The following is a 21,250-nucleotide window of genomic DNA, read 5'->3' on the forward strand; positions in this document are numbered from 1 at the left end:
ACAAACAGACAGACGTTTTATATTTTACCTTCATCATGGCAGAATAAAAATTATTTTTGACATCAACAATAAGTTTAATCTGATTAAATTAGAGCAGTTGGCTTCTTACCAAGAGTTTAATATTTACAATTCATCAGATATAACTTCAACCAATTGTCAAATCAAATATATTAATATTAAACTAATTATTATATTCAGTTTAACTTTTATTATTATATTAAAATTGCTATTCAGTTTAAGTTAGCAACTGAGTCATCGATACCTGTAATAGTCTATTTATTTAATAAGCAGTGCTAAATTAGGATTTTGGAATAGGGTAGAGAAGTCCAAAACTTCACAAAAAGACATATCTTTTGCATTATAATTTTCAAAAATGTTTAATCTGCCATAGAGGAAATTATCTTTGGAATGCTTTGAAATAGAAAAGTGTGTTATACAGTATGTGTATAATACATGCATTTGCATGTATTACTATACATTTTCAAGTGTGTGTGTGTGTGCGTGTCTGAACTTTTGTATTGCTTTTTGTTATATCTTTTAATCAAAGGTTTTCAACCTATAAATAAAAAGTTGATATTGCGAGATGTAATTGCGGGATGTAAATGATTGTGGGATATAATTTGCGAGATGTAATTTGCAAGATGTAATTGTGGGATGTAATTTGTGAGATGTAATTGCAGGATGTAATTTGCAAGATGTAATTGTGGGATGTAATTGTGGGATATAATTTGCGAGATGTAATTGCGGGATGTAATTTGCAAGATGCATACTTCTCATTTAGGCATGCTACAATAATGTTCTATGTCTGCGTCACTTAACATGTAATCGTCTTTCTCTCTTCCTTTACCACCTCTCACGTGTTGTATGTGCGTGCTCATCTTTTTGCGTGTTCTTTGCGTGCTTCTCTATCTAGGCACGTGCAATCAGCAGCCACCTGGGACGGGAAATACGATTTCACGCTGAGCGATTTCTCAAAAGTCGGGCCGTGGCTTCGTAGATTGGAACTAAAACAGTAGGTTTAGTCAGGCATGTGTTTTCTTCAGCACATACGTTTTAAATATTATATCTGCATTGCTTTATATGCACTCATGTTATTGTTACTGTATAGCGTTTTTTAATTGCCATGTTGATTTCTTTATTTATTAGTGAGATTGTTATGTTTGAGTGCATGATCACACTTGTTATTTAAAATATACTGTACTAGACTTTTTAGATGATAAAATTATGCTCTAGTTAGTAACAATTTACTAAAATAATAATGATTATAATAACAACCTACATTGTCATCATTCCTCATCTTTATTATCATCATCATTATCATCTTATTATTATCATCATCATCGTTATCATCATCACTATCGTTATCAGCATCATCATTGTCATCATTGTCATCATCATTATTATCATCATTATTATCGTCATTATTATCATCATTGTCATGATCATTATTATCATCATTGTCATCATCATTATTATAATTATTATACAAAGATAATCATAATATCATAAACAGTACATACAAAATATTAATATTATGTATTCTTTATCAATAAGTATTTTTATTCAAAATTTATAATTAATTTATAATAATTTTACAATATGCAAGAAAAAATTGAAAAGAGCATTGTTAAGCTTTTGTATTTCTGGTCTTATATAATATTTAATAATAATTATTTAATAATGCTTGTTAGAATAAAAATCAAAAGGTATAATATGCGTTTGAAAAAGATCAAATATCGCTCTAGCCAACTATATATTGTTTAAATAGCGTTATAAATATTACCAGATATTATACCGACGACAGTTGAAATATTTATACCGTGAACGTGAACGATTCCTTCATCCTCGTTTATTGATCTCTAATCAGTCCTACGCAAGATTCCAGAAATCCAGGCCAGTGTTAATTTCTAGAATTTTAACTGGTCTGATTTTTTGATTTTTTTTAATGAATTTTCAAAAACACTTAATATATTATGATATATATTATATTATGTTTGTCCTGGTATTAATTAGATATGAGGTACTAGTTTTTTTAATATCATTTTCAAATTTAGAAGATTTATATTTCATTAAAAAAAAAGATTTTCAAGTTGTCCAGAAATGTTAAATTACATTTAGAGGTGGTCAAACAATATTCAGATGCTAGTAGTATTATTATTATTAATCATTATTTATAAAGTGCTTTTCCAGAAGATCAAAGCGCCGTACAGAGAGATTATTTAAAAAAATAAAATAAAAAGTTAGATGTGTTAATGTGGGACTGTTTGCTAGTGGGATGCGGTGGGAAATCGGGTCATATGATGATTGCAATGCCACCTCTAATACGTAATACTGTATTAAAACAACTAAACTAACTACGCTTTGAGTTCTTGCGCTGTGTTGACAGCGTCAGGAATTGCCACCTGTTATAACACAAAGCCTAAAAGCCTAACTAAAATGAAATAGCTTTAAAATTAACTAATCAATATTCAAATTTATTCGTACTATATTTTATATATAAAATGTATTGGCTTAACGGATGAGTAATAATTTGCATGTTAATGTGTATTTGGGTTTTATTATTCAAATTTTGTTGGATTTCCTACATTTTCCCCGCTCCTTGTGTGTATATCCTTGATCAGTCATCACATGTGTCTATATCTATTCACATCATCTTCATACATTATCCCAATTTCTGTGATTTATTTACTTGATTCTCGGGCCTGTATCTCATATATGACAATATTTGCCCAGTATCATAGGAAAATTCCATAATACAGCATCTCATGTATGTCACATGTTGTACCTGTATCATATAAAGTTAGTTTAAGGGTTAGTTTATGATAATAGGTGATTTATGTCAAACATATGTGATACTATATTATGGAATTTGTCATGATACTGTAGAAATCTAGATACAGTACCGAAAAACATGTGTTTTTATTACCTATACTTTTCCTTAATTTATTTAATTTTCAGACTCCTGTTTTAGTTTCAGTTCATTTGTTTTTATAACTTTCATCAAATGTTATTATATATTATTATTTTTCACTTTTTAACTGTTTACATTTTCACTTTATAAGTTAGAGTTGACTATTTTATATATATATTCTTCACTTTGTATGTGTTTTATGTTGTTTCTTTACTCTTTGTTTTAAAGGCCAGGTGCGGGCAAAAAATTTCTATTGATCATACATTCCAATAATTATCGATCTATATTTTCCCCTATGTTTCATAATTTTTGGGATTTTATTTGTGTTACACGAGCTTGTTGAAAATAAGCACTTTCTTATCAGTGGGGGGATAGTTCAAATTACACAGTAAAATCTCTATTCTTTTGTACACAAATTTTGTAAATAGAGAGGCATTTTAAAAAGCTATGAAAAATTAACGGTGTCATAAAAAATGTTCAGATGACTAAATATAGGTAATATAACTTGAATTTTACATTTCTGGTATTTTTATTCAACTTCAGATTTTTATTTTCATGCTATAGCAAAAATTATCCACCGTATATCCACCATCTTTTTTCACCTTCTAGGGAGTCACTAGACATGTTATTACATTAGGTTAAACTACCTAAAAAAAGCCTTTCTGGTTTTTATGGCAGAATTTTGCAAAATTTTGTATTTGACCATATTAAGGGAAATTCATGTTTTTCCGTCTTGATTTCTGTTACAAATATTTGATTTATGTACAATTAACCAGATATTATATTTACAATTCATGCCTGTACCTGAGCTTTAAATTCAATTTAAAAAGTATTATAATATTTATTATAAATACTTGATAACTTCTTCAAACACCAATTAGGTAACTACTACTTTAGATCACTTTAATCATGGTGGTATAACCATGCTTCAATCTTTAAAAAATATTACAGCGAAATGGATATGAACTCAACCTAATAGCGCAACTAATTTTGTTCTCCATGCAAGTATAGCTTAATTTTGGATCTTACAGTACTAGACATGCAATGAAAAGTTGTAGATGCAATACAGGCAAGTTGACCAATGACAAGCGACAGTTCTAATAATCCATCGCTTGTGATTGGTCAAATCACTTGCGTTGCATTACATCTTTGTGGGAACCAATCATTAATAAGCCTTACCCCTTTAATTTGACCCATTTTTTTTTCGTTTTGGTAATAATATATGTATTTGCTTTTTCAGAGATATTGATATGCCGTTTGCAAAGTGGGACACGGATCAGGTCGCGGCCTGGCTCCATGAACTTGGTTTATCCCAGTATGTTTCCATGTGTCGAGTGTCTGTCAAGAATGGTGCTACCCTCCTAGAAGCTTCACCTCAAACATTATACAGCGTGAGTTATCCTATCAAAAGGACATCTTTAACTTATAGTTTGATATATTGTAATATAGTTTTTACTTATTTGAAATACACCTATCAACTGTAAAGCCTTGTCTACACTATCAAACTAGTTTGACAAAAATATGGTAATGATATGACATCATCATGTCAATATGGGCACATCACACTTTTTTCGTCAAACTAGTTTGATCGTGTAGACAGAGCTTTAAACAAAATGTCCTTATTCACATAAATCCCTCAACTCTTGATGAAAATTATCACATCAGGTTTGCATTGCCAATAATCAAATAAACTGGTTGAAATTTAATTTCATACAATTTTGTGAAACGGTTCTTTTTTTTCAAATCGTAAAAAATGTTAAATCATTTCTTTGTGTTGTGACTAATGCGTTAAATGTCCACACTTATGTCATCAACTAAATCAATAAAATCATAGTAAATTAATAATAACCGTAACTTTCCATTTCTAATCCGAGTAAATGGACAAATTTATCTCATTGCATTAAGTGATAAGGTACAGTGATTGATGTGTATTTTATTTATTTGATCTTTCTTAAATATAATCTCATAAACTAAAAATTCAAAATGAGTACCATTTAATTTAAAAATCATTCACTCAAAACCTGCCTTCTTGATTTTGCTTTACCTCCATTTGCATTTTGAATAAAATATTTCAAACTAATTATTTTGTGTTTAAACATATTGTTTTAAGATTCCTATAGACAGAGCACAATGTTCCAATAGGTGGAAATTAGACAAAAGGTGTTACATAACACAGACAGACATGCAGAACAATATTATCATCTGCAATCATTTATTTATTTTAAATATAAATGTACTAATTTTGCTCCATTCTTTTGTTACTATTTTTCAGGAACTCGGTGTAAAAAACCCTCTTCATCGTAAGAAACTCCTGTTAGCGCTTCAGGCAATCAGCAAAAACGAGAAAGACAAAATGGGTGAATTGGACTACACATGGGTGACGAGGTGGCTTGACGATATAGGACTTCCACAGTACAAAGACTCCTTCCACGAAGCCAGAGTAGATGGCAGAATGCTCAATTTCCTTACAGTGGTAGGTAGTTGGGGGCTTAAATCCCATAATGGAGTTTTCCTCTATACAATCGGCACAGGTTCAAGTCACTCCTCGATCATTATTCTGGTGGTAGAAAAAGTCTTCTCGGATAATGTCTTAAGAAGGTCCAGTGTACACATCTGGCTTGTGTACACTTTAAAGAACCCAGTCCAGCTTTCGGAATAGTAGGAGGTTACCCAGGTCCATTCAGCCCCTGTCGTTGTGGACAGACGAACGGGTGCCGCTTGGTGGCAGCACTCGACATGAAGGGACCCTTAGGGGAGTAGAAAGTTGTGGTATGTGTCGTCCACACCTGTGCGCAATTAAGCCCAGTATGTTGGTTATACCCCCATTACATCAACAAAGAAAAGGAATATAGTGGATAAAAATTTATCTCAACATAGAATTTTCTGTAAGAGGAAACATACCACATAAACAGCAAAGCAACGATGTAGGTTTATATACAGTAAAACGTGTCCTACTTCTGTTAGCCATAAAAGAACTATTATACTACGCATCAAACTGGTATCCAGTGACTAATCATGTATCTTCTGACAATTCTTGGTGTGATTCAAGATAAAACTTTAGTTTGTGTCATAAAATACAAGAATTGAGACGTGAGAGTTGAAACTGTGGCACAGACAAACAAAAAATAAGTTTTGATAGATATTTTCAATTTGTTTTTGATACAACATGCTTAATATCTAATAATAATATTGAATTAAGCTCTGTCTAATGTGTCAAACTAGTTTGACAAAAAAAGTGTAAGGTAGCCAAATATGGTAGTGATATGCCCAAATACAGAAGTGATATGACATCATTGTGTCCATATATGGGCACATCACATTTTTTTGTCACATACAGTTTGATAGTGTGGACAGAGCTTTATAATAACATTGAATTAGAATGTGCGTACTTGTTGACGAAGAAGTGCTCAAGGCGCTTAAAACAAAAACAAATTTAAAATTGTCAACCATTCGTCTTCAGTACATCTCGATCTCACATCCTACCTCCAAATATTAACAAGAAAAATGTCCCAACAAACAAACCTTAAAGTATGTTTTAAATGTTTTTTCCTTAAAAGTAAAAAACAAAAACATAATTAAGCAAGACATACTTTGTATAGACGTCATACCTTTGTATGAACCTAGTTTAAGAAAATGTAATTTACACAATGTCTTTCTATGACGCGCATTCAGGCTAGAAAAGCGTCACACATCTCGGCAAAAAGCAAAAACCATTTATAAGCTTAGGTATGCTTCTTTTTAAATCCAAATGATTATCTGTTTTCTCACCTTGCCTGAAAAAAATCTATTTTTTTTGTAATAATTTGAATACATAGAAAAATTATAATTATCCTTAAAATCACTTGTTAAATTTCTCAAAACCAATTCAATGATTTTCCTCGTCAATCTCAGTTAATTATGTTTTTGTTGAAATACGTTTAAAGGGAAAAAAGAAAGTACAACACAATCAATTTATGTAAGTGGCAATTTTCCCAGTTTATACAAAAGTACAACAGGACTTGAGGTCAAGGGTCGTTTTAAATAAGGTCAACTTGTATTACATGAGGTCGGAGGATCATGGTAAACAGTCAAATCTTGTGACTTTTGGTTTATAAACTTCAAGAAAATACTGAATTTTAATTGTGCTCTGATTATGAAATTATCTGTTTTGGTGATCTTGTTCTACTTCATTCTGCGCATTTTTAACAAATATTGTTTTAAATTTGTTAATAATTATTATTCTGTAACACTAACACACTTTCTTCTAAAACGTAAACAAAATGTAATTCTCCGAACTCTACTTAAAGTTGTTTTTTACCTTGAAATTCATAATTAAGATTTGAATTTACCAAAATTATAAATTTAAATTGTCTTTCCATGAAATCTAAATTGAAATGCATTGTTAATTAATAGCGTTATGTACTTTTTTTTAAGGATGATCTGTTATCATTGAAAGTAACAAGCGCCTTACACCACATCAGTATCATGCGTGGTATACAATGTCTAAGACTCAATCATTTTAATCCTAATTGTCTCCGGCGGAGACCCACTGACGAGGTAAATATGCGTATTTTATTATTTTATATTTAGATTTTCATTAAAATGTTCAAGGTAAGATGTAATATGATGTCAGCGTCTTGTTTATTTTTAACGATGTTAAATGGCTAACTAATTATAATTGTGTTTTGTTTTCATTTAGCCTTATTTATATTCATCCCTTCATTCGTTACACGTATACATAATCATTTTTAAAATCAATTCCTGTATCATATAACTACTACCCCTAAAACAAATAAATCTAGTACTAATCACAAAATTATTAATTGTTAATAGTTATTTAAAGATGTATTGTCTCCCAAAAACATGAATTAAGATTATTAAAATCATACTTTGAATAGGCCATTTTGTATTTATGATAAATTTTTTCACTTTAGAAAAAAAAAAAAAAAACTCATTGTCTGACATCACCATGTTTGAAGTGTTTGAAAATGTTAGTGTGAGAAATCATACCAATCAGTGATGCTTGATTTTACTATATATAGTTGACTAACCAATCGCCTGATCATATTCCTATCTACCAATTTTTCTAACAGTTTGTTATAATATATGTAGTTGTTAGTTCTAGTATTTTATTGTTTTTTTATACAGAATGATAAATATATATTTTATACATTAATCTTATTTAAAGCTTCCGTTTGGTTTTAATTGGTTATTTGTTTTTTTAAATAAAAAAAAAGAATATTTTTTGTTTTCTATTAACATATATAATTTACTTTAAATGTAGGTGTGGCCTATTATGATGGAGGTAGGTTTAAAGGAAGTTGATTGGTTGATTGGTTGCACATCAATGACTTTAACGCTGCACGGGGACAAATGATTGGTTGAAATGTTGCCAATGCCATTTTCATTTTTAAACTTTTATTTCTGTTGCAGGCATGATCATTTTTTTTAATGCAGCGCATAAAATAATTGTTTTATCTTTTTTTTTTTTTATCATAAAATGTTAAGGTTTTTTTCATTTTGGCGCAGATTTTTTATTTGTTCTTGTAAACATTTTGATATGAATTACAACTTTCATGAAAGGACAGAAACTTGGAAATATACTTACACTTTTCACTAATTTAAAATGGGTGATGTTATAGTTATTACCATCTTTTCAATACATAACCAATCACATTATTTAAGAACTAATGATTTACACATTTTATGTTTTAAATCAACAAATTTTGATTTTTTTTAAATTTATTTTAATAACATAAGATGATCAACATCAAGGAATTGTTATGGGTACAAATTACACATTAATTTTAGTTTGGTGACTTGCTTGTAACTTTTAACCAATCACATCTCTAACAATATCAAGGATTTATTAACCAATCACTGAATGCTTACAGCTGACCAATCAGAGGTGTCAGATAATGTTGGCCAATCATATAACAGCATGATTTTCACAGCCAAGATTTGATCATTATGCAATGTTGACTAAAAACTAATTGTATTTAATTTAGGATCTTCTTTTGCTGGTAATGAAATAAGTTTACTACACATTTTGTTAAAACGTTTAAGAACAATTTTAAGATGTTAACAGTTGCAATACAAAGATATAAAATATGTTTTTTTTTAAATTTAGATTTCATAAAAATTAGTATTAGAAATTATGATGTAATTTAGTTATTATCTGATCTATTAAAGATGTATTTTTTATGTTAGATTTTCTACATAGGATTAGAAACTTAGTAGTATGAAATACCAGGGGCCGGATTTATCTACCAAGACAATTTTTCTGCTAAAACTGTTTTATAAATAAGTTATTTGCTTAAATATATCAGCTGAAGACAAAATATAAGCAGCTATTGATAAATGCCACCCCAGTATTATACTGACTGCAGTTGCATTTTTCACCCACAGACAAAGCAGGAAAAAATCTCCAGTGTACCAACTTGGAGTTCGCAACTGGTAAACAATAAAACTCCATGATTCATAAATACTCCATACTACCTGCTTTCATTGTTAAATAAGCTCCATGGTTTCTTCGTTTCATAGCCTTAAAACTGTTTTCAACATGGGTGCAAGAACATTCCCAAAGAAAAATCATGTTTCTTATCCTTGTCTACACTATCAAACTTTTTGTGACAAAATGTGCCCATATATGGATAGAATGATGTAATATCACTACCAAATTTGAGCACATCACTACCATATTTAAGCACATCACACTTTTATCAGTTTGATAGTGTAGACAAAGCTTAATAGAACAGCGTACAGCCCCACTCAGTGTTACTTCATCACTATGACGATAAGCAATATTGCACCTATATTGAAAACATATAAGTTATTGGTTAGAAGAAATCATAAACAGGCTTATAGCATGAATGGTACAATAGATTATATATTCTTCCATTGCATGTTGGGTTGATGGTTCTTTTTGTGATTAGCTTTCATGACTTTTTTAGACTCTTTAGAAGCGTGGTGAATTCATTTCCGATTTTTTTCTCTTATCCAGTAAGATTGGAGTTTTTCCACTGTAATTGACAAAATTGAGCTAAAACGTTATCATTTTCTTCCGTCAAGTTATTTCCAAAAGTATGTCTTACATCGTCTCTCGTTTCATCCCTCCACTCACTTACTTATTTTTTCCACTTATTTTTTTCACTTATTTTTTTCCCTCACTCTTTGTCAAATATCTGAACTATTTATATCTTCGCTTCAAATTTTAATTAAATTACCATTTTACAAATTAATATCTAAAGAATAATGAATATTTTAAATTATATTGTATAATTTTCAATTCCATTTAGTCTGATGAGTGGAGCAATTATATTTATTATCTTTCGTAATAAGTACATAATTTATTGGAGACATAAAATACAATTTGCCTTTTGGCATTTCTGCGACAGGCTAAGCATGATGAGCTATCTAAAGACAAAAGATATTAGTGATGTGTTGAAGTTTTTCTAAAATAGGATGCCTGTGGCAACCTCAAACGACGTTTGTCATATGCATATTGAAAACCGTATTTTCCTTTTTTTAAATGTTCTACCTTTTCTTGTCCAGGGAAGACAGAAATGGTGATGCACATGCATGCTTAATACAGGTGTTTATTTAGATTTTACATACATATTAGCATCATGCAGTTAGATATGCAAATAAGGTATTTTATGCTAATTATCAAAATATACATAAAGGTTTTATACACATATGTAAATTAGACTTTACATACATATTAACATCATGCAGTTAGATATGCAAATGAAGTATTTTATGCTAATTATCATAATATACATACAGGTGTTTATTCACATTCAAATTAGATTTTACATACATATTAGCATCTTGCAGTTAGATATGCAAATGAGGTATTTATGCTAATTATCTTAATATGCATACAAGTGTTTATTCACATATTCAAATTAAATTTTACATACAAATTAGCATCTTGCAGTTAAATATGCAAATGAGGTCTATATTTAGACTAGCATACATAACAGGTAAATAAGAATGTTTTAGGGGATAGTAAGTTGTTACAATATGCAAATTAAGTTTGGAATTTTAATTAAGCTTTATATGAAGGGTTCTATAAGGCAAGTGTTGCATGTTTTATGGCATTCAAGGTGTGTCATTTGCTATCTTTACAATCTATACAGTATTACATTTTAGCTTTAGTTAGGTAGAGTAGTGTATAGTAGAAGCCCTTTTAAGGAAACTCTTTCAAGTCCCAAGAAAGACTCCCCTGAATTGGTCCCCTTGTTTCATAACAAAGTGTCTCCTTGATAGATGTAAATCAGAGGATGGGTTTCTTCTTTCCGATTCTTCTATTCCTGGTTATTAAACCATACTTTTCTACACTTTAGTGTCTTATCAAAGTAGACTACATATACTTGATTAATTAATTAATTTGCAAACGTGTCCGATTATAATTTTTTTACCAAAAGGAAAGAAAGTTGTTATTATATTCATTCTTTAATTTACATTTTTTGGCCTTAAAACGTAAAAATGCGTGTTAAAGTTCATTCCTTCCACAAATGTGATTGTTTTCTACATGTTACTCAATGCATGCACTTTTTCTTTTCTTTTTCTTGCATTGTGGCATTTTACTATATGTTACATTTGTCAATTGTAAACATTGATACAAATATAAAGGGAACCAGACAAATTGATCTAGGGGAAAGATTTTCTAATATTCAAATAATTATAAACTTTAATTAATTGTAATAATTGTTTTTCTTTTCTGATTATTTGAATGAATGAATTATCTGTTTTTAAAAAAAACCACACAAAGATGTTTTATAATTTTTATTAATATCTTAAGAAAAACAACTTTATGGATAGTGTTGACAAAGTATTTTTACTTGAATATTTCAGCCATATGAAAGTGGAGCAGAGGTCATGTTATGGTCAAATCATCGAGTCATGGAATGGCTGAGGTCGGTAGATTTGGCGGAGTATGCCCCCAACTTACGAGGCAGTGGGGTTCATGGTGCTTTAATGGTAATGTTGCAGATATTGCATTTAGTTTACTTAATTTTATCAAAAGATGTGTGTGGAACCTAATGATACAAGCTTGGTGGTATTGCGGTATGATGGAAGAGTCTTACCAAATAACCACTAGCCAAGTGAAGATAATCTCAATAGTGTAGTAAAAAGAGGGTGTGGATTGATGCCTCTTTAAAAAAAAAAAACAAAAAACCTCTAGCAAACCCGGGAGTTTACACTCTCAGACTGTCAACAGCAGACACCATTGCACTTTCCCAAACGAGTGGCTGTATTTACCATTCACACTTAAGGGAAACACTTACTCTAAAAACTAAAAAAATCTCCTATCTTAGTAAATACAATTTAAGAGAAATACTAAAATATGTATTGAGTTAAGTGAAATACTTAATATTCAAGGGAAATATTTCACTTAAGTGTGAATGGTGAATACGGCCACAGACCACACTATACTTTTTCCCAAACCAGACCCCATTGTACTTGCCTGATTTTCACGGAGTTTGGCTTTGTGAGAGTAAACTGTATAAACTAAAACACCAATCGTAACATTTTTTTCAGGTATTGGAGCCACGTTTCTTGGCGGACACATTAGCAGCGTTGCTTTGTATTCCTCCTACCAAGACTCTATTACGTCGTCATCTCAATACGCACTTTGTTTCATTGGTCACGTCAGAGTGTCAAGCCGAGAAACGAGAAATTGAAAGGTTACCTACATTTGTGCCGTTAAATTCACTTGCCAAAATTAAGGTACGCACATTTCTTGTTTTTTATACATGATTAAAATCTGAGCACTCAAATTTAAAAACTTTAAAGGTGTGATGTGCCCAAATATGGTAGTGATATGTTTAAATATAGTAGTGATATGACATCATCATGTCCATATATGGGCACATCACATTTTTTGTCACATAAAGTTTGATAGTGTAGACAGAGCTTTAGATGTTTTTAATAATTGGCTATCAATTGATGTATGTTGTGGTAACTTATTGTTTTACTGCAATATAGTCCAATCCAAGCTTTATAAGTACAGTTGTAATAAAAAGTTTAAATAACAATTTACCATTTCATTATGGTTGTGAATAAAAACCTTAAGCTAACACGGATTGAGAACAAATTATCCCGAAAAACTTGTGAATAACCAATATTTTTACTTTTTGAAATCAGCCAAAGAAAAGAGCATTTACTCGTAAGAAGCGTGGAGGTGAAGACGAAGATTACTTGTGCCCGTTTGACACGCCGCTACCTAGTTCAATGAAACTTGATGGCGTTATTAATGGCGCAAGCACGACAAATAAAGTACCAAGCTATCTGACGGAAGTCCGCAGCACGGACATGGTCCATAAGCAACGAGATGAAATTAATCAGGTGTGTGATTGAAATGCGGAACGATTACTGTTAGGATTTTTTTTTTTTCAAAAGTGCTTGGAATATTTCATTTCAAGATGTTTATACTCAGCTAAATGCAACCAAATAAACTTGGAGAATGGCTACGTTGGTTATCATGCCAAGTATTGCAAAAAGAAATTGATAGTATCATATCATTATCATGAATGACTTAATTAAGTATACTCTTAAGACATGCTACCAATTTTTCGGTTAAAATAACACACGATGGGACTAAACAGAAAGTCTTTGATACAATTTATAAACTAATTCCAACCAAATTTATGTCCCAAAACCATTGTTTTTTTACGAAGCTGCCCAGAGTGTGAAAGATCAGATTTATTTAGTTCATTGTTCAATTTTGAAACTACTACAATTTTTTCCAATTTTTTTATAAAAAAGGTCAATACATCTCTTTTGCTCAGTTTTATAACAGCATTTTCCTACCTCTTCCAGTTTTCTAATTTGTATTGTTTCCCCTATTGTTCCCCTGTTGTCTTTAAATCATTCAAACCACTTTCCTTTTGACAGAAATCAAATCATTGTGATTGTAAATAATTCATAATTTCTTTGTTTTTTTAACATTGGTGAATTGTCAGTGTTTATTCCCAAATTCTGTTTATCATAATTTATACTATATTTATCTTAATAACAAATCAAAATTCTTATATCAAATATATTATTTCATATTCATTTCATTGCAACATACCATTGAATGTTGTATCATTATTCTTGCTATAATATCTTGAAACTTAATATATGCAAGTTCATTCTGTGTATATTAGCATAATAACCATTAATGATGCCAAACATCTGGAGTCTTCACAAAGAATAATGCTTCTTCTATTATGCTATGTTCAGATTCTCATATTTTAATTGACTTAAAATTATGACTTGTGATTGGGCGTTAACAGAATCTAAGTCTGTATTTGATCATGAGGGCAGTATTTAGGTCTGTAGTATGAGCATTGAGCTGGTCCTAAACGCTATATCAAACTTTATGCGACAAAAAAATGTGATGATCCCGTATATGGACATGATGATGTCTTATTACTACCATATATTGGCACATCACACTTTTTTTGTCAAAATAGTTTGATAGTGTAGACAGAGCTTTATAGATGAAGTATAGTTAATAGGTGGTAGTTGCTTTGCCACTGAGCCATAGTGTTCATATAGAGTTTTGGTTCGATTTTTTTCACCTTTTTCAGAGATATTAAGCCTTTAATCCTGTCAGATAAATTGTTAAAAATAATAAAGTAAAAATTATTTAGTGAAAATGTAATTATTTGACAAATGAATTGTGCAAATTATTATTTATTTATTATTTTATTTTGTTTTTTTTTTAGTAGTAGCCTTAAATTGGTTATCTTTGTTTAACCATATTTATTCATTTTCTGCTCATATTTAGTTGTGATATTGCCATATTTAGTCATGATCTGCCCATATTTGGTCATGATCTACCATATTTAGTTATAATCAGCCCATATTTAGTCATGATCTGTCCATATTTAGTCATGATCTGCCCATATTTAGTCATGATCTGCCCATATTTAGTCATGATCTACCATATTTAGTTGTGATATTGCCATATTTAGTCATGATCTGCCCATATTTAGTCATGATCTACCATATTTAGTTATAATCAGCCCATATTTAGTCATGATCTGTCCATATTTAGTCATGATCTGCCCATATTTAGTCATGATCTACCATATTTAGTTATAATCTGCCCATATTTAGTCATGAGCTGTCCATATTTAGTCATGATCTGCCCATATTTAGTCATGATCTGCCCATATTTAGTCATGATCTACCATATTTAGTTGTGATATTGCCATATTTAGTCATGATCTGCCCATATTTAGTCATGATCTACCATATTTAGTTATAATCAGCCCATATTTAGTCATGATCTGTCCATATTTAGTCATGATCTGCCCATATTTAATTCAATCACAATTTGTTGGCCAAATATTCTGTGATAATCTGAACATAGCTGTACATAAATAAATAATCGCAAACCGATACATGAATGTGACGCTTGTATGTATGCCTGTTAGCCTCTTGCATGGTTTATTCCGCTTCTCTAGGCCGAAGATAACCGTCGGAAACCAACACGTGTGCAGAGTCTGTACACACGGCGCGACGTGTACAATCCACGTGTATACGTCCATCCCAGAAGCGCTGTCATAACAAAGGTATAGGTGAATGTGGCACTGGTGTTTATCTCAATCGAACCAAACGGTTCGCATTTGAGACAATTGCTTTAGCTGGGACTGCACCGTGCGTCACTGCGCTTCATGTTATGCAAATAACGAGGTTATGTGTTCGTGGTATTGACCTTTTAACTGCCAGAATTTTAATATTAACAAGTTTGCCCTCCACCTTGAGGTACAGTACAAGTTTCTCTCCCATACACAATTCTGAATATTCTGATTCCTGACAATAGGTGGCAGTGTTTACTTTGACTGCAAACTCAAAAAGAAATTTGGAAATGTAAAATTGTTAAGCCTCAAAAATAAATTTTTCTTAACGTTTAAAAATGGAAATTTTAAAATGCATTTCACGAAAAGTTTTGGCAGTTAAAAGCAATAACTCACATTGTCCTCATTTTTCACACTTCACTTTACTTTCCTTTAATTTTTGTTTTCTTTTCGTTTATTTTTGTTTTAGGTCATCGTAAGAAATTAAGGAGATTGTTTATTATGCTTTGTGTGTGTGAAATGTGTTTTTTATTTATTCTCTTTTTCTTTTGAATGTAAAACAAGTTTACAAAAATGATTTGATCTTCTCAAGTTTTCAAAATCCTTTTAAAAACAAAAACCCACCTTTTTACTTTATAACCGAATTTAAATCTCCTTTCATTTCCAAGCATTTCGAACAATCTGGTGATTGTTAAAAACACTATATAAATGTAACAATAATACATTATGAACAAGAAGGGCACTCAGAGAGCGCAAGCCCCCGCCTTGGCATGGCATGTGTGCCGTACAGCTATGAAACCATCCTTCAAAATCTTATGAATATCGGGAAAAAACTTTGTTAGTAATCCTGCTAACTAACAAATATACAAACATACAAACAAATAAACAAACAAACACACGCACACTTCTATCTGTGGTAAAAATGTTTGACTTGTTTTACATTCAATAGAAAACGATGATTTGTAGTGTTAACAGTATCAACATTGTCGAAACATGCAAATTAACGATTAATTGTTATTTCTAGCATTTGCCGTATGTTGTACAAAGGTTCTTGCTTTGTTCATAAGACAAAGAAAAAACAAATATTCTTAATAATCTAAAATTTCTTTTCGTATCATTATTTTCTTTTTGTTATGAATTCATCTTCATTTTCTTTTTGCATGATGAGTGATTTGCTGCTCTTTTGTGCTTATTTGCATATGGATAGGTACTCATTTGCATATGGCCAGGTGTTCATCTCTAAATCTACGTTCATTGATCATGTAGACTAGCCTCATAGATTAGTTATTAACTTTTTCTTTCCTTAATACTGATATTTCATTTTGAAATAAAATTTGTCATCAGTTGATTGTTCATTAGCCCAAATCTTAAATCTTTCTTTTGGATACCTTTCATTGTTCAAGTCCAAATCACACCTGTATGTAAATTATTCAAAACTAAATATACAATAAATATAATAACAAATATTACAGATAAGTTTTTTTCCTACTACAATATTTTATTTTTCATTTGCTTTAAAACACTTTTAAAAAATATAACCGCACTTGTTCACCGAACTAAACTTTTTATATTACATAATAATCATAAATTATAAAATTAAAATATAGAATTAAAGATATATAATTCCAATTTGTTTAAAGGCTTTGCTTAAAGTTACACAATTATGTAAATATGAGATTTATTTGGTATGAGAAGAAAAATCGTGATTTGTATTTAGAGGAAAAGTAAGTGGAAAGAGAGAGATGAGGAGAGAAAAATGGCGCAAGTTGTACTACTCTGCATGTTAAAGTATAAAAAGTATCGCATATTGTAAATTTCATCAATGCCTATATGTTTTGAGCTTTTTTATTTGTTTTTGTATTTCCTTTCCAGAACCTTTCATACAAATTGATGTATACCAATTGTGCTTTGTGTTAGATGATATTTTTGTTGTAGAGCGTATTTTATTTATTTTTTATTATTTTATATTATAAAGTTGGTTATTTTTTTCACAGGATGTTCAAACACAAAAGCACTCACAAGCTATTGTTTACAGAATCATTCCATGCATATGGTGAATTGCAAAACAAATTAAATAACAATGTTTAATGTTCATTTGAATCCATGACAGTCTAATGATGTTTTTAAATTTACGATAGAGAAACGTTTTATAAGCATTTGTATTTTTCACTTGTATTTGTTTAAATCGTGAAAAACAACCCTATTAGTCAAACTCAAATAAATTAACCTTTTTAATTTATCGGGATTTAACTGGAAGATACATGTCTGATATTTTTTTTAAAAAGGCCAATTTTTCAACTACAAAAAAAAAATATTATAGACTGATTCACATTGAACAATAATGTGATGTATTATAAAACGTGTTTGCTGCCCTCAATATCATATATTGTAAATAGAAATGTATTTATAGTATTATAAATGGGAACGATAATATTGCTATAATAACAGTATTATTGTTAGTGGTCTCCGAAAATGGATTTTGAATCTGTTTTTCACCATATACTTTGAAATTACACAAATTAATGATGGTTCTAAAGAGTAAAGTAGCAAATTAAGTGACCCGGCTTGACAATATTGTGATATGAAACCAGGCCAGTTCACAAGTGGCCATTATTTGCTCGTCAGTTCTGTCAGGACAATCAAACTCTTTCTCATGTGTTTTATTGCTATCTGTGTATTGATTCAAAAACACATTGACAATAATTTGACCATATTATCTTTCTACACGACGACAGTAGACGCACATATGGATGCTGAGAATATGCGTTTTTATTTGATGATATTTATGCCCTCCTTAAATGAACGACATTTGGCTTTTTTTTATTGGTTCGTGCCCTTTTGTCAATAATACCGTAATATTGTTGATGACCAACAGCTGTGAGAGAAATAAAAGTATTTCTTAGTCATTTCTTATCGTAGAAATATTGGTTTATAAACAATGTGATAATAATTCTATTATATCTTTTATTGAAAATTAATTTTTATTCAGATCAGAAAAAATAAACTAATCAATAAATTATTACTGATTGAGCAATCATTGAGAAACATGATCGATAAATTGATCAATAATCTATATTAATTAATAACCAATCATGGAATATTGTACCTTGATCGAAACCAATTATTAAGCAACGCGATGGATACATTTATCAATAATCTATACTGAGTGACCAAGTATTATCATTGTTATTAATGAATATCGATATCTATTTCTGGTCATTAAGCGATATAATGATAATTTTACCATTGATTTATTTGATATCCTATTCTACCAATATATTGTTATTTTGATAAGTTACATCATTTAGACTGTCATAATGATTCTATTCTAAATGCTTACATAACATTTAATGGGGCCAGTCACAAAGGTATTATGATAATATAACCTAAAATTATATATAAATATATATTATAATATACTGCTTGTTTATTATGCTATTACTATATACATTTTCATATATATTGGTTGCAACTATATATCTATATAACACATTATATTGGTGTATTATTCTAATTTTTCAGCACAATCAGACAAGGAATGGAAATGCACACGGGGGTGCCACCCCTATAGACAACTTTGGTGCTTTTTCGCAGGAAATTAACTCACTGACAGTCAGTATAACCAGCAAATATATATTATTTTTTTGCCGCTCAAAAGTTCATAGTTGTTCACCATCTAATAAGAAAGCTTGTAATTTTATAGATACCACCTTTAATGAATGCAGCCTGATCGACATTACCCCCCTTTTCCTTATAAGGATGTCGTCTACCACCTCACGTCATACCCAATTCCTGCTGTGAAATCTCAGCATCTTGTTTTAACACCTCCCACACCATGCTAACCCAAAATCATTCATAGTTTTGTTACCTTAAAAAATAACAATTCATTCTTGTAATTTTATAGATACAAGTTTAATGATCGGCATAACCCCCCTTTTCCTTATAAGGATGTCGTCTACCACCTCACGTCATACCCCATTCCTGCTGTGAAATCTCAGCATCTTGTTTTAACACCTCCCACACCATGCTAACCCAAAATCATTCATAGTTTGTTACTCTGAAAATAAAAATGAATTCATACTTCCTTTTCTGTTTTTACTGATTCTTCACTCTATTTTCTTTCTTTTTTCAGCTTATTCTATCCTTCTTCTCCATACATTCTATTTAAACTTTTATCTACCTTAACGTCGCTAACTACCTGTTTAGAAAAGTTGCATATGATTCCATTAATTCTGCTCATAATTAAATTAATTATAAAGTCATCATGAAGTTAAAAGGGTTGAAAGTTGTAAATTTCCTGGCAAAAGTAGAGAATTTCGAATAAAGCCATAGATATAAATAATTAACTTTGAATAAGAGAAACAAATCTATTTATACATACATATATAATAAATCATACATTATTTAATACATATTTATCTCTGAAGATTTATTCATTTTTAGATATATTTCAAATTCTTTGTGAGAAAACCTCGTAAGATCGTTTATTCAATTGTGCATCAAATAGTAATTACCACTCTTTAATCGGTTGAGATAATTGGCGGTATGCTTTAAAGCTTCAGTAGATGATTACGACGCATTAGTCTCATGCTATCATACCACTGTTACACTATCTAGTATATTACCGGTCTTGTGACCTTCTTGTTATGTTCGACCATAAATAGTACCGAGTTCGCGACCTTTCCTCTATCTACTTATCCGTTCTTTTCTGTTGTTATTCTGTCTGTAATTAAAGCTTTGTTGAGATCTTTTCTTCTAACCATACTTTCTGTTTATCATTTCTTTTTCTGTAAGATCTCCTTTTCTATCTTTCCTCTCTTCTTCCTTCTATTGAATGTTTTCCATTTGTTATCTCTTTCTTTTCTCTCTCCACTTTTATCCTTTCTTATCTGTTTCTTTTATTTTGTCATCTTTTTTCCCAACAAATCACTCTTCCTCCTTCCTTTTTTGTTTCCTTTTCTACCTCTATTCCTTCTCTCTATACTTTATTTACTTGTTCATTTCTTTTTCTTCTTCAGTGTTTGTCTCTTCTTCTTCTAATCTTTCCCTCTATCCTTTCCCTTCACTCTATTTCTTTTTTTTACTTTTCATCCTACATACTTTCTCTGATTGTAACCTTTTACTCTTGTTTTCGCTCTCATCATTATCTAATTCCCATCAACATGATAATAATCTTTGCAACAAAGGGACATCTAAACATTATTATCGCTACATTATCTGTACATATGTATATAATGGGAGGTATTATGAGTTGATTGTCTATCCTGGATTATATTTCTCAACAATCTTTCTGTGTATACGTACAAATGATGCATATTACATAATGCCCTGTGCTGTAGGTTCACTCAGAAAACCTTACATTTCCTATACTGTAAGTCTATAGTTATTTAAACTCCATTAAATGTGTGTTCAATACTTTAGAAACATCCTTTAGTATTTTCGAAAGATTCGGAATAAAATGTTAAAAATCAGCAGAATTTATCAGAAATATATGTTTTAACACTATACAGCCAATACTGCACAGGGTACAAATACCTCTATTAAGGGGACACTTTGGTGGCCCCGAATTGACCCCCTCCATAAGGTTTCTACTATAGCAGTAATCTATTTGTATCGTAGGAACACGTCGTTCTCCTCAGAATTCTGTATGTGCCACTGTTATTGTTAATATTAGAAATAAACATGATGCGATTCATTGAAAATCTTCATGACCACTCGTTGACAACTTTCCAAATGATAATAATTTATTTTATCTTTATCTGGCACACTTTACTTCAAA

The 21,250-nt window shown here is 30.5% G+C and overlaps 1 protein-coding gene across 20 annotated transcripts in view; it reads left to right on the forward strand.

The window, feature by feature from the left end:
- LOC140053840 (liprin-beta-1-like) overlaps window positions 1-21,250 on the forward strand; it is a 125,535-nt gene that overhangs the window by 100,515 nt on the left and 3,770 nt on the right. For 12 of the 20 annotated variants that reach the window (XM_072098527.1, XM_072098533.1, XM_072098532.1 and 9 more), the window contains 11 exons: window positions 914-1,012; window positions 4,152-4,302; window positions 5,184-5,384; window positions 7,325-7,447; window positions 8,175-8,195; window positions 9,299-9,346; window positions 11,753-11,878; window positions 12,440-12,628; window positions 13,046-13,246; window positions 15,358-15,465; window positions 18,994-19,083. In XM_072098527.1, coding sequence (XP_071954628.1) covers window positions 914-1,012; window positions 4,152-4,302; window positions 5,184-5,384; window positions 7,325-7,447; window positions 8,175-8,195; window positions 9,299-9,346; window positions 11,753-11,878; window positions 12,440-12,628; window positions 13,046-13,246; window positions 15,358-15,465; window positions 18,994-19,083 — 1,357 coding nt within the window. The remainder of the gene's footprint in view (window positions 1-913; window positions 1,013-4,151; window positions 4,303-5,183; window positions 5,385-7,324; window positions 7,448-8,174; window positions 8,196-9,298; window positions 9,347-11,752; window positions 11,879-12,439; window positions 12,629-13,045; window positions 13,247-15,357; window positions 15,466-18,993; window positions 19,084-21,250) is intronic. The other 8 variants (XM_072098539.1, XM_072098531.1, XM_072098529.1 and 5 more) reach the window with 8 other exon arrangements.

This window comes from Antedon mediterranea, chromosome 7 (genome assembly GCF_964355755.1).
Source record: "Antedon mediterranea chromosome 7, ecAntMedi1.1, whole genome shotgun sequence".
Lineage (NCBI taxonomy): Eukaryota > Metazoa > Echinodermata > Crinoidea > Comatulida > Antedonidae > Antedon > Antedon mediterranea.